Source organism: Ciconia boyciana, chromosome 3 (assembly GCF_034638445.1).
Source record: "Ciconia boyciana chromosome 3, ASM3463844v1, whole genome shotgun sequence".
Classification (NCBI taxonomy): domain Eukaryota; kingdom Metazoa; phylum Chordata; class Aves; order Ciconiiformes; family Ciconiidae; genus Ciconia; species Ciconia boyciana.
In genome coordinates, this window is record NC_132936.1 from 95603713 (window position 1) to 95631100 (window position 27388).

Consider the following 27388-nt stretch of genomic DNA (forward strand, 5'->3'; position numbering starts at 1 on the left):
CTGCAAACCCACGGATTTTATTGAAATAATTTCAACTTAAATTTCAGCGTGTTTATATGTCTTTGTAGGAGCTGGACCTGAAAACCAAACAAATTTAATTTTATCATACCCTAGCTTTACAGCCTCTCAGCAACATGGAAACTGAACACAAACTAAAAACCACAGACTTTCCTAAGACACAGGAACTTACTGAAAATCTTCCTCATATTTTTTCTATCGTAATAATAAAGTATGGATAGTATTCAAGTAAAAAATTCCTTAATAATTTGCTAAAGCATGCTTTTAAAATTACACATTCTTAGAGCACATGGTTCTTAGAGGGGCCAATACATTTATTTCTGAGAAAATGCCTTGAAAAGTAAAACACAAATAAAAGGGTGCATGATTACAATGTACTGCTGGAAAGAAATAATTCAGTTTAGAATATATATGCTTTGGCCAAAAAGGAAATGGTACACCTACTATTCTCAGTTTGCTTTCTCAGCTGTTTATATTATGGGTCCTAATTATTATTAAAAAAAAAGTTAGATTACCCTATGATCTGTTGTGATATAAAAGATTTGAACTGTTAACTGGCCAAGCACTGTACTGAAAAACTGTAGCTATATGAGTTGTGCGAGCTATCCTAAATGATTAGGAGTTGTTTTTCCTTGAATAAATGTTACACACCAGCATATATTTTGTTTATGCTGCACTTAAGAAAATTGTTATTTTAGAAAATTTAGTAGCAACTTTTTTGTTGGCACTAGTTTCTCTTAGTGGTCTTCAGAAAGTTAAAATTTCTTATTACTATAAATCTTACACTGCCAGCCTTGAGAGGGACGAATGCATATCTTTAAAGGAATCTGGAAACCCATTATTGGATCAAGGTTTTCAAATCTCGTGTATTACAACTTGTTAGATGGAAATATGTTATATCTCTGTTAGTTCATAATATTGCATAGGAACCTTACAGTAGTCTAGCGTATACATTAATAAGCAGGCTCCCAGCCTCTGCCACGCCATGACTACAATCTGAATAGATGAGATGGGAAAAAAAAGCCAGAGGGAAGAGATGTTATTTCCATTAGAAATAGGAAATGGGAACTGTGTTACAGAGAAGTTAATTTTTTTTCAAGTTCATGCAGGAAGTCTGTAGCTCAGGTAGAATTTGACCCTCCCATGCTGGCACTGAAAAGCTATGTGACCAGCTCTCATGATGCAGAATCTGCTGTACTGTCACTTGACAAAGTCACATAACACAGAAGATGATGGCTTTAAGTTCGTTTAGTAAAACCTCACCTAAATCACTCACCTAAATTACAATCCAATCAAGGAATGTGGAATAGAAAGAGGAGAAATCTGAAGGAGAGGGAAATTATGTTCTGTCACAAAGTGACAGAGACTACCTTTACAGGATCTGAACCTGGATCTTCTAACAGCCAACCAAATGCGGTAATCAGAAAATTGTCTAATTTTTACACGGTCAAAAAGAAGGTGTTGTTATCCTTTTGAGGTAAAAAAAGGTTGGGTTTTTTTTGTTTTGTTTTGTTTTTTATATATATACTGGTAGATCTAAGCTTAAAAGGCCTTAATAATATTACTGAACCAGCACTGTAATATGCTGATTTAAATCAACATAATTTAAGGCAGAAAGGTTAATTTTGAGTGGGACAAACAAACCAATTTAAGACCTAATTAATTTTTTAAATGTGGAAGCTGTCAGAAATATTGTCACTTTTTGTAAAATTGCATCCTCTATGAAACATAATAGCATAGAGCAGGTACAATCACTCACAAATAACTTCACTGAAACATTTGGAAATATCGTAAGCATAAAGGAAGGCCTGAGACTCACAAGTGGTTACGATATGATCTGAAGTGTGCCTAAGAGTCCCTGTTCCTGTCCACATCCTTTGTGCAAGCAGTAACTTCATATAGGGAATAGATTTGCATCAGTACCTCATGCCAACAGGCAGCCAGGACATGTTCTCAGAGCATCCTCAGGAGATGAGGATTTTGGGGTGCATCACTTGCGGGTACAGAGCTATCAGCTACATCTATATCTTGCAGTTTAGTGTATCACATGCTCTGAAGCCATATGCCTGCTCAAGAGGTCTCGTTTTTTTCTCCTATCCATCTGCAGTCACAAGACCTCTGACATTGCCTTTGATCCATATCCAGAATCTTTCCAGATTCCTGCCCACACCTCCCCAGTCTTCAGATTTCTGTCAATTAAGTCTCCCATCCCACCTCCCATTTCTAGTAGAGTTTATCAGCTTAAGCTCTGGTCCTGACAGCAAAAAATCCAAACTCTACTGCTTGTGTCTTGTAGTTAATTACAAGAATTTTTACTGTTTGGACAACATATGCTTGTCTCCAGTATATACTACAGGTCTTGCTGGAAATAATTCCCCCAAAAAATCATGATTTGCTAATCAGAAACAAATTCAGGTATTTAACTAATTATTAGTGTTACATTAGAGTATATAACATAGAGTAACGTGTTATATAACATGTTACTCTAATGTCTGTATATGTTAATTAGGAAACAACAAAACCAGAAAATTACCTTTTCTATAGGATGTGAATAAATCTAGCATTTGATGGCTGGCAGTGATTTCAAATTTTATTAGCAAAAAGGTTGTAAGTGTGGGCAGCAATCTTTCACTAACCAATAAAACCTTTTGGCATTCCCTAAATGGAGCATGTGTTAAATGACAGTTAACAGGCATATTCACCAAAGCAGTGGGAACATTGTATTCTATTACTTTGGGGAAATACATATAGTTCTAATTCCACTACAGTGTCAAATCATGTGGCTGTATCACTGTTAATTTGTAGCTCTAAATTTGGTCCAGGGTACCCTATGTTGTGTATCAGAAGGGAATATCTACACACACACACACACACACAAAAATGCAGTTGTAATTCCAGAACATGCTACTACATCTTACAGACAACAAAAGCTACCTGGATACGGTAGTAGGGACTTTTAAGAGCACCTATGCATCAAATTGCTGTGGACATTAAAATTGAATTGTCCCTACTGCCACTGTAGATCAGCTGCATGACACTATCTCATCTTCATTTTGCTCTAGGCATATAGGCCACTTGGAGAAAAAGTGCAGTTGATTTATTTGAAGACTTTTTAACACATTGTGGATATTTAACAAGTAGACCAAGTGTGATAACACAGAACCGTGTTCCCATTGTCATCTTGACACAAATAATTTTACATGACTATTTTATTACGCAAGGTGTTTAGAAATGGCATAACTCAACACTAAAACACCAGTAGATAATTAAATAGTTGAGCATATAAATAAGCTGTTTTTGAGGAATGCTTGTACTTTAATATTAGTCATTGCAAGGTCAGGATTGAATGGACCAATTCCCACTGAATAAAAAGATATTTTTTACTGTCTTCGGTGGTCTTTTACTCAGTATTAGACAACATTTTTATTAACAAGATGCATTCCCAGACAGAAGCCAACGTGCTTATCTCCAACTGTATTTATTCTAAAATACGAGTGAAAAGTTGCATGACAAAACATTACTATTTTAGGTTTCTACAGAACTTCAAACCTGAGTATCTCAAAATACACTACACAGATTATTAAATTCAACCTCACAGAAGCTCATGCAATGTTGCATTATAAATACATAAAAATCATACAGTAAATAAGAAGGACCCTGAGTACAATTTGTATGATTCTGAAGAGGTCCGTTTTAGAATCACTTACCCTTATCACTTCCCATGAGTACAAATGAAATACAGACATTCTTCTTCACGGTAAAATTTAAACAAATGAGGGGTATGAAAAAAATTCAGTATAGTAAATGACTGACTGCCACCTGCTGTGCCTTAAGCTTCTTCTTTTGACAGATGAAAAGTCTCTGATTGTAGATTAAATGAAATCTAAGAGATTTTTTCTTGTTAACAGATAAACACACAACCCAAAAATGAAAAATATTCTTCCCAGTAAGTGGAACAATCAGTTATATTTCCTAATTGTAATTTTAAAGATTTTTCACATATAGACACCCACAAGATTTTCTGTTTTAATGGATTTCCTCAACTGTAAATTTTACTAAATAACGCATATACTGGAGTATAAATTAAAAGGGACAAATCTGAATTTTAGAGCATTCTTTCTTCTCCCCCCCTCTTATTTCTCCCCCTAAATGACAGCCTCACAGACCTGCTATTGTTGTATGCAAAAATTTTTAAAGAAGCCTTAGGAAAAAATACTGTATTCTCCAGCAGAATTCCAAAAACCAACAAATTTCTGGCAACAGGAGCAGTATTTACTGTACTGTGAAAATAATATTATGTATTCAATCTTAGAAAGAACTTCATTTCTCTTAGAGGTGTGAGATCTGAAATCCACACTTGAAAATCTTCAGTGATTGCAACTTAAGAGCACAGCATCCACAAAATAGATTTCATTGATTGCCAAGTGCTTCTTACCCTTTCTTGGTATTTTACAGCAGTAGAATACAAAACATCACAGCAGATCAGGGAGACATAAATGTAATGTGCACTAAGTTTTTATAAATGAGCATAAATGTTTTTTAGCAATGCCACAAATACTAAGATGAAAAGAAATACCTGAAAAGAAGGAATGCTATGATACAGACAATGCCTATAAACCTGGTGGAAAGAAAAGAAGAGATACTAGAAAAGAAGATATTAGTGAGTGTGAACAGCCTTCACCATCACACTTATCACATTCACAAAAATTATGAGGATCCTAAGATGCAACATCTTATTTTTCTAGTCGTGAAAGGAAAATGATTATATCAGATCAGTGGAGGAAAAATAATTAAAAACCCCTAATAATAATAACAACAACAACAACAATAATTAATAATAATCTGTTAGACAAACCTTTGAACTGGAATGCTTCATCTTCAAAGTTTCCATTCACCACCACTATCTTAACTCATTCTTTGTTTCTTTTTTGAAAAGTTTAGTAAAATTAGTCAGGATTAATCTACGTTCTCAATATTTGCCATTTCCAAAGAGGAAAAATAAAAAGCAACAGTGAAAGGAGGACAAGGATTTTAGTATACCTTAAATCAATAGGCTAAACCTTTTTCAGTAACAACAGCTGAATGATATAGATTTGTGGAGATTTATTATTATTATTGCAGTTGCATCTATGAGTCCTATTGGTATAAAACCAATTATGGTAGTTACTCCATAAATACATTAGCAAAGGTAACTCCTGTCTCAAAGAGATCGAAGATTCACATTGACAGAGGAGTAAAACAACATATGAGAGAAGAGCCCAATATTTTACCATATTACAATGCTTGGACCAAAGAAAAAACAATCACTTTAGTTCAATGATTCTTGAGGGATACATTCTCATACCAGCTGTGGAAGGGGGAGAAGATCACAAAGAATATTTTTAGCAGAAATATAGCTGCAATCTTGGAAATATCTTTAGTATTCCAAATAAAACAAGAAAACTATTTTTGAAATACTACCCTGTATACCTACTATAATCTTACTGTTTAATAGTTAAGCTTTTCCTAAATTAAAATATGTTCTTTCAAATGAAGAGCTATCAACTCAAACATTTTAAAAAACTGCAATAAATATCCTAAGACTAACTGAATATTAGAATTAAGATTTCCAAAACATTGCACATTTCTAAACAGGAATGTAGTAAAGGGAGAAATGTTTCACTCTATTCCAATTTTACCTGTTCCAAATAATGTAACGACAGGTTGATATATTTGGCTTCTGTCAATAAGTGACCTCCAACTCCAGTCTTCGCAACACGCTCTGATCCAGCAAGATCTACTAAGTGTAACTTGGAGCGTCGGATAGTTGCAGATCCAGGCTCCTTGCTGGAGACGTGAATAGTGAAAATGCAGTGAGATCGGGTTGACGCTTGATTCATTGGTGTCTACAATGAAAAGAAAGGAAGAGTCCTCCATGTTAATTTAATAAATAAATTTAGCTTTTTATAGCTCAATAATCTGGCAATTGAAATCACCTATCCAGTGTTTTAGCTATTGCACCTGTAATAAATATGCAAGAGGAACCTAGAAGGATTTACCTGGCACTCACATTCTGGCCAAATACTTGGATAACTTTGATCTGGACAAATTGTACTGCAAGCAACCAAGCAACTATCCTTGTTCCAAGAAACTCTAACAGTGAGTACATCAAAAAAGCAGCTTGCCATACTGTGCTGAGGAATACTAGAAAAGGGCACCTTGATCAGAGGGAAAGTTACTAATTCCTGGTCTCCAAAAGGTTATCAATTCCCCCATTGGTAAACCCTTTTTTTTTTTTTTTTTGCTAGATAGCTACTAGTGTAACTAAGGCTAGGACTTCCTATAAAGCTTTAGACTTTCACATATTTATTACTTTTATGAAAAAATTTAACTTGGCAAAATCAATATCAGAATTTTATGTGGCATGACAGTTTTCATAAAAGGTTTGGCTTTAAATATATTTATTTGGAATAGCTGCTGCCATACTTCCTTAACTAGACACATGGAAGTTCTTGGTCAATTTTTAGAGATGCTCAGCTTTAGTATGATTTTAGTGGTGTTCCCAATATATTTGAAATGCAGAACTTTAAACAGCTCTCATTAATCTTAGATTTTGAATGACCACATGCCATTACACATGCACCTTTCTTTTCTTAAACAACATATAAAAAAATCTTTAAGCATCTAAAGCCTCTTTCATTTAGTTTTATCAAGATGTTGTTGGAAATTTAAAACTAAAATAATTCCTTATTATCCTCATGTTATAAATAGCTAAAGCTTTAGAATATATATGGAGATTATAGGTTTACCATACAAGTAGTATTTTTATGTATAAACTATAACAAGTATGACTACATTGTTATCAGAGCATAAATACTTGGCTTGCAGAAAAATAGGGTAGTGAAATAAACAAATAAAACAAGTAAATATTATTGAGTTAGCAACTAAATCTGTACTTATTTATAGCTGTTTAAAAAGATGATTTAAAAATCCTGGTTAAATTGTACACATTAATCTCTTGTCTATACTTTATTCCTCTGTTATTCTAGAGTAATTATTTATCTAGGCATATCCTGTGATTCAGACTAGATATATCAACATATTGCTTTTTTTTTTGCATAGTCTGCTTTGGTATGAAACATTCTAGATGTTAAAATAGCCTGCCCATTGCAAGTGTTGAAGGTGTTGTCTTGTTAAACCTAAAAGAACAGCTGTTAACAGAAAGACTGCAAGCTGAATATTCCTTTACCAGGAATAATATGAGCAGCTTTACCTCTTGGTTGAACTGTCTCCCCTTCAATTTCCCAATATTTTTTTCCAGCCTTAATAGTGCCAGCACAACTTAACTGTTTTTGGGAACTGATCCAGCTCAAAGGAAAAAAAAAAAAAAAAGTCTGCAAACCATAGATATTTGACCTGGATCAGTTTCCTGATTCAGTCACAGTGCAGCTGTAGAAAGCAGTTCTGCTAGAATAATTGAAAATGGCAGCATATGGTGTGTGAACAAGTAGATGGTGTGCAGGAATAGTGTATGCCTGTAGTTGTTGGTGAAAATTCTGTAATGAAATTACAGCCTTAGCACTACTTTATTTTGGGCTGCTTTACCTAGTAAAGCCAAGCTCAGAGAGAGAAGGAGAAGAGTTTTGAATATTGGTTTATACAGAGGAGGAATTTTGGAATAATATAGGCAAGCCACTGGCTCTGCTTAACTGCCTGGTTTCTATGGATCATTTCACAATCCTGTGAAAAGAGCATCAGAGCATCAGACCGCAGTCACATGCTGTGCTGTCTTCAGAGGCAAAGCTGAACAAATGAAGGGGCAGTGAGTTGTAGCATGGGAATGAAAATAAACAGGCTCAGGGAAAGGTGTCAAGCAAGAAAATACTCCCAAACATATTTAAAAAGCAGTTATACTAAGAAAAAATTATATGCTGTTAAAATGTACTTTATTCAGCAATTCTGATTCCATGAATAATCAGAGCCAGCTTCACTTATTTTACTAGGAGAGCTATGATTTTACTGCTTGCAGCTCTGTGAAGCAGGACTGGATATTTTATTTTTCCAGCTCAAACTCCACAACAGAATTGATATTTAAGGACATTCTCCTCAACAGAATTTATATTTGAGGACATTTTGCACTAAAGGCATGGCATCAGTCACACTATACTGCAGACAAGTCTAAGCCAGATCGAATATCAGTACAGGTCTAGCTATGGAAGCACAAAGTAAAGGTTGCTATTAAAGAAGCAGAAGAAATCATCATACTTCAGAATAAGTGTTCTTAAGCAAACTTAAGTTTCACTATGCAGCAAAATGTCATGTATTTCAAAATGTGCTTTTATTCACACCTGTTTAACCCCAACAGAGGCAAAAAAGATTTAAAGCATAAAAGAAAATAATTTCAGGACCCTGAGTTCAAAAAGCTCAGGGCAATGTTTGGCCTGTTAGGTCTTTATTGTCTATAGCAATACACAAGCCACAACTTGGTTTTGCACGTTCCAAGCAGATTCTGCTGGACTGGTCATTAGAAATTCCATTGCTTTTCTCTCCACAACTTCTTTTTTCATGTAAAATGAGTGAAGCTGATCTGGAAGTCTTTGGCTAGAATCCCAAACTGCTATTTTTATAAAGTCCTTCTTCAGAGTAGAACCATGCTTTAATCAATACACCAATACTCCTTTTCACAATATGATTCTATCTCTACTTTGCAGTTCCCGTAGACAGAAAGTTCTATTAGAACTCTTGCAGGAAGCATAAAGCAATAAAAATTTAAACTGTTAAATGGGATGTGATTGTGAAATGTTAATTGCAGTCATAATCCCACACGCTTTGCTACTTTTACCACACAAGTAGATGCAAAGCACACAGCAACAGAAATGACAACTTGTCAGCATCTTCAGTCCAAAAATAAGCCTTTTTTTGTTTGTTTTTTTGCTATCTTACATATGCAACTTCTGAGTATCACCATTCAGCTGTTTGGAAAGTTTGAAAACTGAAAACAAGCAAGCAAACAAATTTTTCTGGACAGTGTCTCAGAGCCTACTGAAAGGTTCCTTTAGTGGCTTTCAGAGTTCATTTTGGCTTTGTTAGCAGTATTCAAACCATATGTATATGAAATCATCCTCACACTAATTTCATGTGATGAAGGGAAAAAAAAAAGAAAGAGGGGAGTGGCCTCTCTCTCAGCAGATGGTTGCTATTGTGAAAGTTACATATAGAACAACTGATGAGCTGCAGTTACTTACAAAGAAATAATTTTTTCCAGGAATTCTGTGACATCATAAACCACATAAGCAGACTTCAGATGCTTTGTGATATCACATGAACACTACAAAGGAATTAATGCCAGGTCATCTGTTGCTGCCCATTTGTGGAATGGTAAAAGAGGAATTCAGTAACATTTCTTTCAAGATCATGATTTGGTAAAACATCAGTGTTTTGTTTGATCTTGGAAAATATTTCAAGCCATACAACCCAGTCTCCTTTTTCTCCAGGACCAGGATATACCTGTGTTTGCTGAAATTAAATAAACTGTATTTGTGACTTAAACCATTACATCTATTCATACAACGGTTGCAAGAAGGTGGTTTCTACTTAAATGAGAACCTGCGGCACAGCCATATTGCAAGAAGCATCCAAGTCGGGTGTTTCTGTTAAGGAATACAAGGTCATGAAAGGTCCAAAAACTTGCTGGAGCCCAAGTTATCCGTCTTAATTTAATTGTTATCTGTCTTAAATCAACAAAACACTGCAGGAGTTCCACCCTATACAAGAATTTATGTATTTCCCAAATCTTTTATTTGTTGCAGCTGCTATTATAAATGCTGTTTTCACTAAGAAGAATAGCCAGAAATAGGATGCTACTGGTCTAGAGTTCTTAATAACTGAGGACCTAAGAAGGAGAAAGTTTCTTAGAGAGGAGAAAAACATAGGAAAAGCTGTTTGAAAATCACCATTAGACTAACAGAAGCTGCTACTATCTGGAAGAATAATGTGTTGATTATGGCGATTGCTGCCAAATACACTCAGTCAGAGAAAATACAGAAAAGAGTTCAGGACAGCTGGGACAAAAACATTTCACAGGTGATAAATGCAGTTGTTCAGCCCATATTGCAAACCATCTCCACTTGGCAGTTTATACAGTTCCAGTGGAATCTCTTCTTCTTTGAATCAAAATATTTAGATATCAGAAGGACATGATTTTCCTGTATGAGTGAATTAGTGACTAGCCAAGGCATAAATGAAGAAGTGCTAATTCTGAATGTTCCCATTTTTTTTGAGAGAATGTCTCAGTGAAAAGGTACAAAATTTTGTTTTAAGGAGGGTTTCTTTTTCCTCTTAAGTTTTTTTTGCTTTTGAACTTTTTGAAGAAGGGCAAGGGAAAAGAAAAAAGCACTGATAGCATCCAAGGCTGATATCAAATTGATTTTCTCCAATCACAAGCTACAATCAGATGGATACCTGTAGGAAGAAGTTCTGACAGCTTCAGTCATTTCACAGTTCAGATGGTAAGAAAAGAGCCATTGTGTCCTACAGGAATGATAATAAAGCAACATAACAGAGTTTGTTTCTCTGGTTGAAACTCATCCTTAGAATATTCTGGTGTTTTCACATTGTTGGTTTATAGCACAGAACATCATAAGTCTCTGAAAGGCTGAAGGAGCAGAGATTCTTTGTTGAAAAACAGTGGATGTATCTGTCTAATTAATATAAACTCCACCAATTCCAACAGAACTTTGCTATATGGAAGGGTATGCAAGTTAAAGAACAGGAGGTTCCTGCCTTTATATCCAGTAGATGAGTGAGACCTTGATATATTTTTAGTTTCCTTTCTGGTTAATATGGCAGAAGTGAAGGGGCTCTTCAGGTGTACTTAGGTACACTTGACACAGCTGAAATTGCAAATTTATTGCTATGAAAATATAAGGATCAGAACAGGTGCAATCTGACATTTCCCCGATTCCTAAAAGCAATACTTTACCTTTCCATATTTACTACAAGTACAGTTTCACAGTTAGACCATGGTAACTGAGGTAACTTTTAAAGTAATTAATATTCCCTGGTGAGGATATTATTAAACTTTACATTACACAGTGCCTTTTATCCATATGAATCCCAAAGCACTTTAAGGACTATTCAAAGTATGACCAGTGATTGTTTTACCTCATAGGGAAATGAAAGCACCTGTGCTGAAATGATGATGCTATTTGGTGCTAATGATACTAAAGAACAGGTTTGTCAGAGTGGAAATAAATTAACAATTGACACCAGTGAGGAACCTAGGAAAGCAGAAAGTTGTAACTCATTCTGGAATGCAGATCTAACATGGATAACGTGCCTTCTTGGCAAAAGTATCATTTAATCTCATATGTTCACACATTCAAATACTATTTTCCATATTTCATCCAAGAAAAAAAATGCATTCAAACACTACCAGTGGCTTTTTAAATATATTCAAGAGAATACTAATGGACAATAAAAATAAATACAAAGGGAATGAGTCCAATTCAGAGGTCACAAGTCAGTCCCCAAAACTATCTTTATATGTTTAAAAGTTTCATTCTTTCTTGAAATAAACATATTTAAACATTGCCAAAAGCTTACTGCTTGCCCCATGTGTACTTCAAACATTTTAAATTATGGAACAAATACTGTGTAGTATGCACTGTCTTCCAAATTTAAACAATGGAGTATTATAGGTATAAAGCCATGCACTAAAACATTTCCTTCCTCATTAAAATGAAGTAATTTTTCATTAGAGGAAAAACAAATGCTAACTGTATGTGCAACTGCAGCGTTCAGACATATCAATCTCACATAAAGATTTTACAGTTCTGAAATTTATGCATGCCCCTGGGAGGCTACCGGGTCTACCTTACTCTGCTATTTTAAAAGAAATACTGAAAAAGTAGTAAGAATTATCTAAATCACAGAGGTTCAGGCATATTATTTCAAAGGACAGTGATCACAAGAGATTCCCATGACAAGAATTTAGAAAAGACCACTTCAGCTGAAGACATATTAATAGTATATCTAACAAAATAAAATGTTTTGTGAACACCACCTACATGGCCAAACACTTATTTCTGTACATGAGGTTTTTAGATGCTGCTGCTACTACCTGTCTCATATGCGCAAATTAGATTTTGGAATCCTTTGTTTGCATGTATTTGAGATAGCTAAATCAAAGTTGGCTGAAAAAATTAAAATATAAAAAATAAATTCAGATTTTTTTTATAACCTGTTGCTAGGATTCTTATGCATTGAAATGTAACTAGAAACTGTGTTTTATGGGAAAAACAAACAAACAAAAATATAGCCCTAACAGTTGGAAGAGTGGCCAAAAAAAGAATCAGTTGTTTGGGTTTGTTCTCTGCCTATTTCTCCCTGGCAAAATATAAAAGAGACAAAAACTTCCTATTTGGATTTTTACATTATGAAGTGTTTGTGCACAGATGTCTCCCATCTTACCATTTCCACAACTTGTAGTACATGTCAAAACTAGAGCAAAGGATTGGTCTTATACTGACCTATAAACCAATCCTGCACAAATTAGATTAGCTTCCTCTTTTTTCCTTCTATATAGTTATGTGTGGGAAAGAAGTATTCAGTTATAAACTTTCCCTTAGGTTCTGACATTTAATGAATGAATGAATGTAGAATACTATAGAATACTTTTAATATTACAATGACTTTCTTTTTAGCACAGTCAGTGGTGAGGGCAAAATGCAGCCCTCAAATCACAAGTTAGACTCCACTAGCAGAGGCACTGAAGAGATTAAATTGTCATTCTTATTTTCAAAATGGTCCTGCAACTCTTCAAAGGTTATCTCAGGGGTAAAACATTAGACTGCAATTTTAGAGGCCACAGATTTCATATGTGATCCATGACAGTCATCTTAGTTTTTCCATAGCCAATCTCCTAATCATTAAAAAAGATGAATCAACATTTCTTTTACTTTCTTTTCTAATTAGGTTTATTCATCTTGTGTCGTTTTCTTTAAAGTTTACTTAAATAGGGTCCTAATCTTTTTTGAGGTCAGGAAGTGTTATCATAATTCAACTAAGGTTTAAAAATATGGATCTGTGGAGAAGAAGTTATGGTTGATGTCGTAAGTCCTCTTCCCTAGACGTCTACATTAATCCCTCATTTCTGCAAACACTATTTTCTCATTCTGGTAAGTCATCAAATAAAGTACCACAGTCACCTAAAGCGAAAAATGCCAAATGATAATGGATGATAAATTCTGTAATGCCTAAGAGGAAGCAGCACTCAGTAAGCTCACTGAAGTGTACTGCAATGTACCTGCTGCAATTGCAAAGGAACAATGTATGAGATCACTACATAAATAAAACTTCTACAATGAAATCCACCTCATTTGAAGTTTTTGGAATCATATTAGCATTCAGACTAAGCAAAGTAAATATTGCTGCAATGGGTGGCAGTTATTCCAAGCAAGTATTCTCTGCACTTTTTTTCTTTTAAGTACTCTTCATAAAAGACCAATGAAACAATAACTTTATAGTGTTTATATAACAAAAAACTCTTGCTGTGGCAAAAGCAGCAAAAGTGACAAAGGGATAGCATTTGCTAACCCAGGCCACTCAGGTTAGTGAATTCTCTACACATTCTCATGTCTATTCTTACGTTTTCTAGCAAGTACTAGCATGCCCCAAATAAAACTACCAAGTTGTAGATTAAAAAACAAGCTAAAGGAGATTTTTCTTCACACAATGCAGTTAAGTCATGGAACTCTGTGTCACATGAGATTTCATGGTAAAAATATGCTGAGGTTAAAAAAGTGTCTGGGCAAATTCATGTAAAGAAAAAAAAATACAACAAAATTTATTAGCTACAAACAGTCTGAAACACAAACTAATGAAGATTAGGGGATTTTTTTTTTTAGGAAAGTATCATTATTTACTTGGTTTATATTTTACTCTTCTCTATATATTTGCTGTTGGCCATTGTTCAAAACAGGAAACAGGAGCAGACATATAATCTTTGGTCTGACCCATTAAGAATATTCTTTTAGTTTTGCTGAGCATTACTGCATCTTGACCTTTAATGACTTACCATCTTCACTAGTCCTGCTATTTGTTCATGACTTTCAGTGTTTGGGATATATTTTCTCTTTAGGCAATGTTTTCCAAATAGGTAACACAATTGCTCTTTACAATTGCTGATTTATGACCCCATCAGCCAGCATCACACCATTCTTTAAATATTCTGTCCCATTTTCATACACAGCTCCTCTAAACTGATCAGAGATTTCCTGAAGACCTTTCTCTACGCAATTAATTTTCTTTTTCTGTTTTCATTACCAACTATCATGATAGGTTTTCAGGCTTCTGAACTCAATGTCATCTTTTTGTCTCTTCTATTAACTTTTTCAAGTTCCTCTCCTCTAAATTGAATCATTTTTTCCATTTCAATATCATCAAATGGTTCCTTGCCTCAATATTCATATTTACTAACAGCCCTTATGTACAGCTTGATTATCTCTTGCCTTAACGTCTTTCTGCCTCTCAAAATGTCACTGCTGAAATAGTCTCCCTTGAGAGAGAACAAATCAGTTTTTTGCCTATTTACATTTTTTAATCAAGTGCTTCTTCCCCTGTGCCCAGGTGTACATGGTCAGCCAGCACAAACAGACTATTGACTATTTAATATACTTTAAATGTTTTTCTCGTCATTGATTTATTATATATATCTTTTTTTTAGCCAGACAGCGGAAGAAAACCCACAAATTTCTAAAATAGAATTAATTGTGTTGTAGTAAAGACACATTGACAGTGCTTACATTATGCAATACACTTTTTATATTTACATTCCATTTCCAAGTATGAAGATAAGGAAAAAAAAAACCCGTACAGATTTTGGATATGGAAACATTTCATTTGAATTTTCCAGAATCAGCAAAAACACCCTTGTCTTTGCATGTTGGCAAATATTTATTTTGAATGTGCTTCGCACTACCTTTTTTTTTTTAACACATAACACCACATGTTTATGCAATACGAAAAAAAGAGGGACTGCTAAGTCATAGTGTAACTACTTCAAAGGCAGTTTAGTACTTCTGTGGGAATGTTTGACAATGCTTTGTAAGACCATGTTTTCTAATCTTTAAATGTGTATGTATGTTGATACATGCCACATTCAGATGTCAGTCTATGGTTTATAAGAAATTTTTTTTTCTTACTTATTTTAATTACAGTAAGTTATGGCATCAACAACCACCAATCAGATTCACTAAGGAAAAACAGAAAGCTCTTTGCAAAGTGAAAGCTATCATCAGAGAAATGCTTATTTAATTTCACTGTGGAAATACACCCAGAAAGAAGATAACTTACTCATTTATCTCCAAGGGCTTCCAAAATATACATCTTACGTGGATAAATTTATTACTATTTTAACTCTGGTGGTGGTAAGTAAGATTTGTAGCAGCAATTCTCACCTCAGCAATCATTCTGTTGGTGTCTCCCAAGAAGAGTAGGTTTAAGGCTTCCTCTTCATTGGTTGCCTGCTGAAGAGACAAGTTTTTCAGATGAATGTTCTGATCAGGGTCTTCCATTATTGTCACTTTTCTACATGGGAAAAAAATAAAACCAAAACAAAATGAAAACTAGAATTGTTGTAAGGCTATTTTTGTTCCATATTTTCGTTTTGATTGCGTCTAAAAGGCAACATCTAAAACCCAAAATCAATCATAATAAGAGAACTAAAAACATGAAGAGTAAAGAATGCACATTAAAGGAAGTGCTGAATTTTTTTTTTAACTCTGTCACCTCCTTTTTATTCCTTTATAATAAACCTCCACATAGAAAAGGAATATATAAAATCCATAACTATTAGAGAAAGCTTTGGGATTTTTTTTTCAATGAGATATAGTAAAATCTCAAGAGCAAGAGGTTAGATAAATTGTCACAAACAAATAATATGCAGGGGTTTGTTTCCCATTACCACAGCTACTTAAGCACAAATGATACATAAAGCATAGCATAATCTTGATGAACAAATAGGCATGGAATATTTCAGAATCAACACATCTGTAGCCAACGTGTTTCTAATAACATTGCATTTGTCAAGATTATTTCTCTTTTCCTTCTTGTCAAATGGTAATAACTACAAATGTAAATGATCCCTTTCTTAAATTAAAAGCAAGCAAACAGAATGATTTTTATTTTCACTAAGGTTAGAAATGCTCTTAGTTGTACTTCTTTAAGCCTTAAAGTTCAGAAAAAGGAAGTTAGATGGAAGTAGCAAGGATATGGCAAAAGCTCCAGGAGAGCTACTAAATATTACTGAAACTCCTTTTACTTCTTTAAATAGTCCTTTTACATAATAAATTTTTCTTTTGATCACTTTACTGAGAGTTAAACTTTATTGGCTTTACTGAGTGGCCATTAGGGTCTCCTCAGTTAGGACATTCTATAGTATCCAACATGGAAGCCAAGTAGCTGCATCACTGGATTTGAAAAACTCCCAGAGTGAAGACTATTAAAATTGAAGTACACTAATTCTGAGGATGAATAACACGTCCTTCAGGGTGAATTACATGTTCTGAGACAACTTACAACAAGTAAATTAGAACTTTTTTAGAAGTTAGAAGTTTTTTTTAAAAACCCATTTTTTTCCCTGTAAGTATACATAATACTTTATATATATACATATACACATATATGTATGTGTGTATATATATATTTTTTCCATATTCTTCAAGGTTAACCACAAGAGGGAGTATGGGGCTTGAGTTTTTATCTCTAGATAGTTATTGCATGTTAATTACTCCAGGCTGCTTCAAAACAAAATAGGTTGGGTTTTGTTCTGTTGCTTGTTTTTGTTTTGCTTTTGTTTTGTTGCTTGTCTTTTTTTTCCCCAAAAACTGACAGAATCAAATCGAGCAGCTAAGCAGCATTGCATAGTATTACTCTTAAGTATTAGGGAAGTAGTTCACCCTCTGATGGTCAAAACTTTGGAATGGATATCCAGAAATAATTTGAACACATTGTATACACTCACTATTTTCAAGAAAAAAATACCTGTAAAAATACACACAATGCTTCTTTAGTAGTCATAACAATTGTTTTTCCAAGTACGATTGCCTCCCACTTATAGCCTTATTTTTGGGTGGTAGGGTAAGACAACACTAGTACAGTCACGAAACTCTGCTTCCCCCATTCAGAGCATAAACCAAAAAGCATAATTCTGCTCCCGCGTAACAATGTTTTGATAATGTCAAGTTGTATTCTGTCCGCAATTCCATCTGTGCGTGCATCACATGCTAGAGCCCAGAGTGGTTCTGATTACAGTATGATGCTTTCACTAATTTTAATATTTTGAAATTGCACAGTAAGCATCATCTACCTCTTTTTATAATTTAGGAAAACAATGTTGTTTTACTATGCACACTTGGCATAGTATTTAAACTTTTAAAGATCTTTTCAGACTACATTTTGACCAATAGTTATAAATAATTTCCAGACAATGAAGATATTAGTTTGGACAAAAAGCTCTGGAGGATTATTATATCAGAAAGGAGACAGCGGGGACATCACAAACTAGTGACAGCCTGCTATGCAGTGGCCTCGCAGCTATTAGGAGGATTTCCAGATGGAAGTCTATTGCACATCTTGAGAGGCATCTGTCAAAACTTCCTCAGAAAGACATGTTCCAAAACGACAACAAAGTTATTCATTTTATAGTGCTACAAAGTTACAGTATAATATGATAATAGATTTCTATAGAACATTCTCTATACTAGTGAAATCTTTAAATTTCATAGCCCTAACTTGGATCTTGGAGTGGAAAAGCTACATTAAGTTATCCATAATGACTGAAAGAAGGCAGATACAAGGTTTTGTTTTCTTTATAAACAAAGAATCTTTTCCATTTGGCTTAATGGATGGAATCTGTAGCTGACTAGGAAACCTGTAGGATGGGATCAGCCTTTTTTATACTGTTGTTAACTCAGGCCCTTTCCTGCATCAGCTGAGCTGCCATTAATGCAAGAGAGCCTTACATATTGAATGCTTTCATTTATGAAATTCCTGTTACAGGCAAACAATGAAGTTAAAGCTTCCTTTGATGAATTAATACCACCTCACTAATTTTTGTAATATAAATTTAAAAAAACTTAAAAGATTTTGGAAAACAAATGACAATTTTAAAAATCAAGTTTCCTATGATTATATCTGTCTCTAGGGGTTAGAATTGAAGAAATCTTAAATAATGTCAAAAACTTCATAAACGTTTTAAAATTAATCATAATGATATAAACAAATAATATATGAGGATACATACCTTCTGTGACAATACATTAGGAGAATATAGTGATACTACTTCAGCATGAGGAGGAGACTATACAGCCAGTAATAAATTTAGGAAAAGGATGAAAGAGAAAAGCAGCAAGCAGGCATCTTAGAGTCTGTCCAGAAGAACGGAATAAACTAATGGATAAATATAGCTAATCTTTGTGTAAAGTTGCAGGGAGCTTTAGGTTTTAAGAAAGAATGACCAAGATCATCATTTTATATATAATCCCCCAAAAATTATCTTTCAGAAGTATAGCTCCCTGAATACCACACCAGAGGACAAAGTCAACACTGATTCAAGAGGCAAGGTTACAAAGTTATTCAGCCACCAGCACAGCTTTCAATAGCACAGAGCTTTGATTTTCCATTCAAGTACAGACCTAGAGCATAATCTCCTTAGCTTGTGAGACATGACAGAACTATGAGATGAGTAAGGATTGGTGCAGACTGTTCTCCTGACCAACATATTGTGATAGGAAATCTTTCACACTGTCTCCAATGAATTCTACATGTGAGACAAGAAAAACACAGTTTGCTTGTTCTACACTTTATGGACATAGGAGAGTATTGATACCGACTGAGAGACTGTTGCACATTTAGGAGTTAGTGACCCACATAACAATTAACCTGGGCAGGTGCAGCCTGTGCTGTGCTGCATGCACAGCGTGGCGTTCAGGCCTGTGTCGTGCTGCGCAGACCTGTGCTGCAGGATAAATTCAGCCAGGTCATTGTAACAGAAGAACCTGCAGGCAGCACCCACCTGGTCACACCACCTGCGTGGCCTTGCTTTTATCAAAAAAATGCCGCAAGAAGTTCTCATGAGAACACCTTTTAGAAATGGAGCTGTTTTCTTGTAAGGAAATTATATAACAGCTTGAATGACCAAAAGGGAGAGCTTCTCTCCAGGGACAGGATCTGCACTGCTCTGTGCAGTGTGTTGTCAGGATATCCATTCAGGCTCTGTCTGATGCTGCACGAATGCGGGGTGCCCAGCATCTGATGCATGTAAGATTTACTTGCCATCTATATTCCTCTTCTTAGTCTGTCTTATTAAAGCAGTTACCTTATTAAGCCATTTGTTGTCAAGCCTTTCTTACTGAGATCCAGAAAGAGCCCTGTGCCGGCTCTCTCTCCCCCCTGACCCCACCGTGCAGAACAAGGAGTCAGAACTGAAACAATGAGATTGGTGGTTCATGTACAAACAAAACATAAGATCTGTTAGAATTTTCAGGCAACTGCAATAATCTCACTCACAAAAAAATGTTTGTTAAGTAATACTTTGATATTCAAAAGTAAAGTTGCCTTGAACAGCACAGTGATAATCTGAACTGAATTAATTTACTCATCTGATGCCTTTAGAAAAGTCACCTTAGAAAAGTTTCACTGACTTCTTCCTACTGGTTTTCAGGAAACAAAACAACATAAAATCTGGGTGGGAATAAATAATATATAATGTATGCTGAAGTTATTTTACACATGTAAAGTGTAATTTGTTTGAACCGTAATGAACAAAACATAACCTTTGAAGAAATGATTCAGAACAGTTTTCAGCTGTCTCCTCATTAACAAACAGAAAAGCTTAAGTTTACAAACCTTTGTAGTCTCCTAATCCTTAGTATTCAGTAGTAACACTTACACTGAACACTCTTCATTTTGAAAGAATGTATTTCATATGAAAAGAGTGAGCTAATATTATTATTAGCTTTAGAAATTTTAAAACACTCATAATTCTCAGAACACTAAAAATATAGTTCTTGAAGATCTATGGATGGTGGCTAGTTCTAGATTACATAGTTGGTAGTTGGTACAGCCACTGAAAAGGGGAAGGGCTAACACTAACACTGTTGAGCCTAGAGACAGGCAACAGGTTTATTTGCATCAAAAAAATCGGACTGAATAAAATATATTTCCTATACGTTGAAAATTATTTCTTTAGCCCTTTTTTTTTTTTCTTTGTTAAGCAGTACAGGAATTATTATACTAGTTGGTTTAGCTTTGCATGTCAGTAGTTTGGTAACTCTTGGAGGGCAGTGGAGAAACAGGAGAGTATAAACTCATTTGCAGTAGTTAACCAATATTCAGTTACGTATTTTTATTTTTAAGTGAGAATATTTTACACTGACCCCATGGAACATAACAGTTCTGCATGTTACTAATATGTATTGATATAGATATCATTGTTAATGTTTGAAGTTAATTGGCTCTTAGCTTAAAGTGTCTTCCTTTTTATGGAATTGAGTTCACTTAATCTATGGTTCAAATAAATTTCATCTTTCTGGAGCATAAACTGGGAATGAATTCTCAGAGGATTCAATACGAATTAGCTGGTTTGGGGTTTTTTTTGTTTGTGTGTTTGTTTTTTAAGGAGTCAGCCAACATCATACTAAATCTTATACATTTCCCTATCAAAGAGGACTTTAAACAATCTTCACACAAAAATGGGGAATCACTTACGCTGTCTGGAAGTTTAGATTACATTTTCCCCTGGGCACATCACTCCTAACTAATGGTTGTCTGAGATCCCTGTGAAGTAGCTCCTCAACAACTGCAGTTTAAAGACTGACATTTTAAGGTAAAATAGCATTAGTTTTAGTTTGCCTTCACATGCAAGAGTATCACCTGCTGTAGTTTGGACAGGTAAAGTGGTAACTTATTGGTTGTCCTGACTTAATCTATGACTAATGGTTCTATAACCTCAGTCTTTATTTTTGTGTTATTGCTCAGTGCCAAGAAAATTCTTACTTTTTAATAAATAATACAAACTAGTTAGGAAGAGTTGGTACTTGTAGGTTACAATTAAAGTGAAACTAGTTTGATTCAGTATCATGGAGTTATATAAATTACAAATACACTCTACAACAGAGAACCTGTTGGAGGAGAAAGCCTCTTGTACAACCTCAGAGCAAATGAAGAGCTTCAGAAAAATTCTCCTAATTTGAACAGTCCTGCAAATCTTTTATGAAAACAAGAGATGGCAGTAAGAATTCAAATAGTCTTCTACCAGCTATATTTTATAGCAATAGTTTTATACTTTGTACATGTTTGAAAACAATAATAATTTCCTTGTATAAACATGGAACTCTCTAGAGCTACAACCACAATTAGATTGTCAATATTAAATTCAATTTTTGCATTCTAACAAGTAAGATTCTTCAAATGTATTTGCATATGCATATGCCGTGTTTCAGCTACAGTGTCACAAAATAAAAACAGCGTCAGCTTTGTGTAAGCAAAACAAGTTACAATTGTACACTAAGGCATATTGTATATGAAGCATTAAGGTATATCAAATGAAATCTTCTATGGGCTACATGTAATATCATTACAACTAAACATCATGAAAACAGGTTTTTTTCTGTGAAAATAAAAGTTCAATGGGATTTCAAAACCAAACTTAGTTCATGTATAAATATCTGTACTACAAGAAACATGCTATATATTTATGTATACATATATAAATATGTATACATATCTCTACATATGCACACATAAATAATTATGTAATTCTATAGATGATCTATATACATATACATCTAGATAGACATATAGATATATGAACTACATTCACAGATTTGTCAGGAATTTATTTCGAAAAAAGTAGTGATTTTTTTGTGAGAGCCTCTTCCCTTCTCACCTGGCAGACTCTAATGAAATGATTAAGCAGTATTAAGATGAAAATTTAATAGTCTACAGAATATACAAAGGATGGCTACACACAAAACCTTGACTTCAGGAGCTGACATTCCAAATCTAATCATGCAATGATTAGATGTAATGGGCAATTTTAAAAATTTTTATTATTCACTTTGCCTTAAACATCAAATACAATTTTAATGTCTCATTTTTCAAGCACTGTTGTGCGCTTTTCATAACTTCTATTACCTGAATGCCATCACTCTGTGTTTATTCCTACCATTGAAAAGATAATGTAAAGTCATTAACACAGTTTGCTAGGCAGAAGTACATATCTTTGATTCAAACTGCATCCTCTTCTTTTGCAGGAATATGGATAACAATACTGTTCCAAAACAATCTGCATACTTTACGAGGCTAATTAATCTTTTGCTTACTCTTCTAAAATGACACATTTCTTCAATGCTTTTGTTGTCCATCTTATATACTTGGTAGAATATCGGCACAGACTGCTAATATTGGCTTTGTAAGGTGTTTAAAACCTTGATGATCCAGTGTGGAGTTTAACAGGAAATTATGCATAATATGACCCTTTTAAAGTACAAAAAAACATATGTTCTTTTTAATTTCTCATTAATTACATGCTTTCAAACAAACTTGAGGAAGTTAGATTATTCTGTATTTTGCTTACTAGCACTAAAATCTTAGAAGGTCTTAAGTACATAAAATTCTCAGAAAAATGAAATATATATTAGGTAATAAACACCTGATATATTTTAAAATATGTGATTACTATTTACTTAAGTGTAACTGCTACTTACTTTGTCACTTACAAAAATTAACCAAGTAACTAAAGTATAGTTAATCATGCAACTACCCTTTCCTGCAATTTGTACTCCCTTTTTAGCTCAGAATGACACTATATATTTTTAAATTTTGAATCCCTAAATTACTATCTTAAAAAATAAACAAAATATTTTAATTAAAATACTTTTAGACAAGGCTAAATATGAGTGGTGAAGGTACAGTTTTAGTGCACAGTACATTTTTTTTGACACATGATGTACTGGAAACAAGAATGACCATGTACTGTAAAATCATTAAGCACTTATTAAGATTAGTTACTCTGCAGAGAAAAATTTACTATCTCACTAAAACCCATCCTGCAACAGTATACACTACATAAGTTTACAGGTAATGATGATTATCCCAGTGTGCTTTATCCCTAATTCACAACCAAATTATCTGTCAACTTTTACTTTTTAAAAATAGACTAATACATAACAAGGAGTTATTCTTTAGCTTAATTGAATCACCATACATAAACCAATTTTAAGATTCTAAAATTCATTATTATCAGTAAACATTCAGAACCTAGTTTTAAAAAGTGACATATTTTCCTGGGCTTATGACCCCCAAATAACTGTTTCAAATAAATTTGCAATTAAATTAATCAAATTCAATTTAGCTCAATTGAATAAATTTAGTTTAATAAAATGAATAGATAGAATGAGTTCAAATAAAATATTGCAAATAACTTAATAAATGAAATTAATAATTTAATAAACTTGAATAACTTATTAGCATTAACTTTAATAAGCTGAATAAAACTGCAACAGACTATTTTTTACACACAACTGCAAAAAAATCTGTACCTGTAAAAATGGGCACAAAAATTAAATTATTATCCAAATTAGTCTCTGATTTAAAATTTTTCTCTGCATAGCACAGGAAGCAAATAATAAATCAAATTAAATTCCTAAACTTTACCATGAAAGACATCAGTAAATACATACAGTCCTTCTAGCACCAATGTGTCATAAAGTGATAAAATTTAGTTCCATTTTACAGATGAAGAAAGAAAAGCAATGAGACCAACTTACAGACCAGTCTCATACTTTGAGTTTGTCTGCTGCATTCCTTATCTCTAGACTAGCTTGTTTTATAAAGATCAATCCTGAAAGTTTTTTGTAGATATATGTCCTAGATACCACATATTGTGGAGAAAACTAAAGCTATATTTTAACACAACTTGGAAAATATTTTTTTTTTAATAAATAAAATGGGTTTAATATGTTAATAACATAATTAGCTATTTTGATATAAAATTTGATTGATTTTCTGTTATTGCTCCATTGGCAGATATCAGTACGTTTCCTGCTCTTGTACCAGTAGTGATTTTATTGCTATGTACATGTTTCAGTCACCATCATGTTGAGTGAGAAAGTTTATGGTTCCCAGTGTTATTTCAGGGCATTTGGAAATCCAAGCAGTCAACAACTCACTTATTTATACATATTTACTGTTTGCTGAGTTATTTTAAGAATAACACAGACTATGAACTATTTTTTCAGAAGAAACTTAGAAACTAGGATTTGGATTTCCTGTAAATTATATCATCTTTAACTTCACCAGGCTTATGTGTTCATGACCTACAAACCTTTATTCACTACCCTTCTCCAAGTATTAGTAGGTGCTAGTGTCTTATCAATGAAAACTACTATAACAATCATCCATTCTGAAGTAAATATATGTCCTTTGGAGTTCCTTGTGGCCTTTTCTATCTCTTACTTACCTTATTTCATAATTGCTTATTCTAGAAAAATAATTATCCTTGAAGGAAAAGGTCCAAGTAGAAGCAGAGAGTTTTTCTCCCTACTGTTGCAAGGAAACACTGCCCATTACATGTCTCTGCCACACACACACGTGTATACCACATAAAGAGACAGGCTGTCATGAGAAAAACAAGTATACCTTCTGTTTTGTTTTCAGTGGCTGCAATAGATCTCTTCTGCATAATATCAATATACATTTTTAATACTTTCACCTTCAGTTACTCCCATCTATTTTCCCTAGCCTCTATACATACAAACTAAGAGAAAATTTAGACAGTGTTGATAAAATTAAGAAAACAAAGTATTTTGTGTTAATTAACACTGAGATCAGTAGCACAGTTTCAAAAAAGTCCCCAAACAATGCAACACGGCATATGAAAATTATTTCTATTTTTGTTTTTGATGATTTCTGTAGTTTTATTACTTACGGCAAATCTTCCAATTTGGATGCCTCATGTCTTGGGTCCAGCAGATCATAACCACATTCATTGTAGATTTCTAAGTAGGAAACATGAGTTGTATACACTTTACTGCTATCCTGGATAAGAAAAGGAAAAAAAAGAAAAAGGAAGAGCTATAAAGAGAAGTCAGGGCTAGATCAGAGGATAAATTTATCACTACAGCTTTTATGTTGCTTCCTCACTCCGTCTCTTTCTTTTCCTGGGTATGGTTTACATTTTCAATTCGTGACATTTTTATGTTTTCCGTTACCATGTGTATAAAGGCTTAAGAAGAAAAAGGAAAAAACAACAGAAAAACCCAACCAAAACACACACACACACTAACCCCCAAAACAAAAATCCCCCCAAAACCCCACTACGCCCATAAGTTTAGTCTGGGGTTTTTTATTGGTTCCTTATACCTAGAAAAGTCTGTATACACTTAGAACATGGCAGCCTACTTACAGAACCATGCAACATGCCATTTTTCACTTCTACGACAAAAAAAGGATGTTATTATAAAGAGGTAAACCCTCATATTATGGATAGAAAGACTATGCTTAAAAAAAAAAAAAGGAACAACAACAACAAAAATAAATCAAAGATTTACTTCATTTAGAAACATCAGTGACATACTGCTTTCCACTCTCTTTATCATAACATTTAAGCACTGTATATGATCTTGGCTGTTCTCTGTAATCCTCATATTTTTGTATAATACTTTGCCAAAATGTAATTTAACACAACTGGGTTTTGCAGACAGAATTTTCTCCTGCCCCAAAGCCAAATCCAAACAACATAAACCTCAAAATAATGGGCTATGATTTCCAAAATAAAAGAAAATTAGTCACTTCTTTTCAGCAGAGGAAGCCACTGTGAAAGCACTCATATCACACTCACAGTAGCAGTTTAATAATCCAATCCACTATAGTTGTTTTGCAAAATACTTTGAGATATGAACTTTTCATTTTCATTGAATAGTTATTTCCCATTGTTTTTATTGATAATGACAGTTCACTATTTCAAGGGACATAATTTAAAAAGATACACTACAGATGGATGGAAAAAATGTAGTAAGGAACTGTTCAAACAGGAAGCTGTGGAAATAGGAGAATTTCTGACCAAAAAATTAAAAGGAGACGTTATTAAAAACAAAGGACTTGATTTGCTTCTCATTTGGGGTAAAAGGTTTTGTTTCCTTGGTTTCAAATTGCACTGTCTCAGTGCAAGCAAGTGCTTCAAAAGTCTTGTATTTTGTGTCCCTGAATTTTCTCCTGTTCCATCCTACTTAGGGTTAGGAGGCAGATGACTCTTCTCCACTATGTCAGCACTTTCCAAAGCAACATTGTAGATAAAAAGAAACGAAACACAGGAAAAGTATGAAAAGAAAGGCAGGTGGAAAGATAAAACACAAGAAGAGATGCTTTAAGATGCACCAAGAAAGAAAATGTACGAAACAAACACAAAGATTTGGAAGCAGGCAGACAGAAATATCCCTATAAGCATAACTAAGTAGAGCTTTTGATCCAAAACCTAGTCTGAAAATGGAAACACAAACATTTTTATTTTTGTAAAAACTATGTGCTGAGAAGGCAGCAAATAAACTAGTTATTTTTCATCCTATTTTGGTTTTATTACATAATTAGCACTAGAAAAGAATGTTGGTGTGTTGAGACTGAATGTTGCTGGCAATTGCAAGATCAACCTGTTCACTTTCCACAACAAAAGTCCTCCATGGGGTCCTCCGAGTGCAGCAGAAGGTCTAAGGCAACACATGATCACGTGTTTGGGGTTTGTTTTTTTTTTTTCCTTTCCATTCCCACAAGAGCAAGCTTTTGTGCACCTGCATTAAGCTGTGTACATTTACCTGCCAAAGCTATACTTTGAAAAACCCAAGGTAATTACTTAATATTGTTAACCCTTACTCAGACAGGGCATGTTCATGTGACTGAGACATATACCCTTATGAGTAAGAATTGGTACCTTGTATTAGATTAATGACAGAGTATAAAAGTACAATATAACGATTGATGTTAACGTCAAATGATATTTAAATTCGTGTAATTAAATAGCTTTGTTAAAATGTGAAGATTAATCTTAAATTAGTCATAGGCCTGGTCGAGTAAATGAAGAGACAAAAGATATATTACACCAGACTCCTCTCTTCCTCTCTTCACTTTTGCCTCCTATAGTTATGAAAGCACCAGAATGATTGACTGTGTTCACTCATATCAGTATTACAGATACTAATAGAAAATGAAATTTCTCGTAAACATAATGAACAACCATCAGTGTGCTTACTCTGGCGCATCCTTTCACTTATTCACTCATTTCATTGCATGGAAGTGTCAAATTGAAATAATTCTACAATATTTTGGTTATAACCTA

The 27388-nt window shown here is 33.9% G+C and overlaps 1 protein-coding gene across 6 annotated transcripts in view; it reads right to left on the bottom strand.

Moving 5' to 3' along the window:
* The window catches only part of KIF6 (kinesin family member 6), a 173831-nt gene that overhangs the window by 122599 nt on the left and 23844 nt on the right, over window positions 1-27388 (bottom strand). For all 6 annotated transcript variants that reach the window (XR_012041872.1, XR_012041875.1, XR_012041873.1 and 3 more), the window contains exons 5-7: window positions 24989-25098; window positions 15456-15585; window positions 5697-5903 (exon numbers count right to left, since the gene is read on the bottom strand). Coding sequence is in view for 2 of the 6 variants with exons in the window: in XM_072858203.1 (XP_072714304.1) it covers window positions 5697-5903; window positions 15456-15585; window positions 24989-25098 (447 nt within the window). In the remaining 4 variants the exon portion in view is untranslated. The remainder of the gene's footprint in view (window positions 1-5696; window positions 5904-15455; window positions 15586-24988; window positions 25099-27388) is intronic.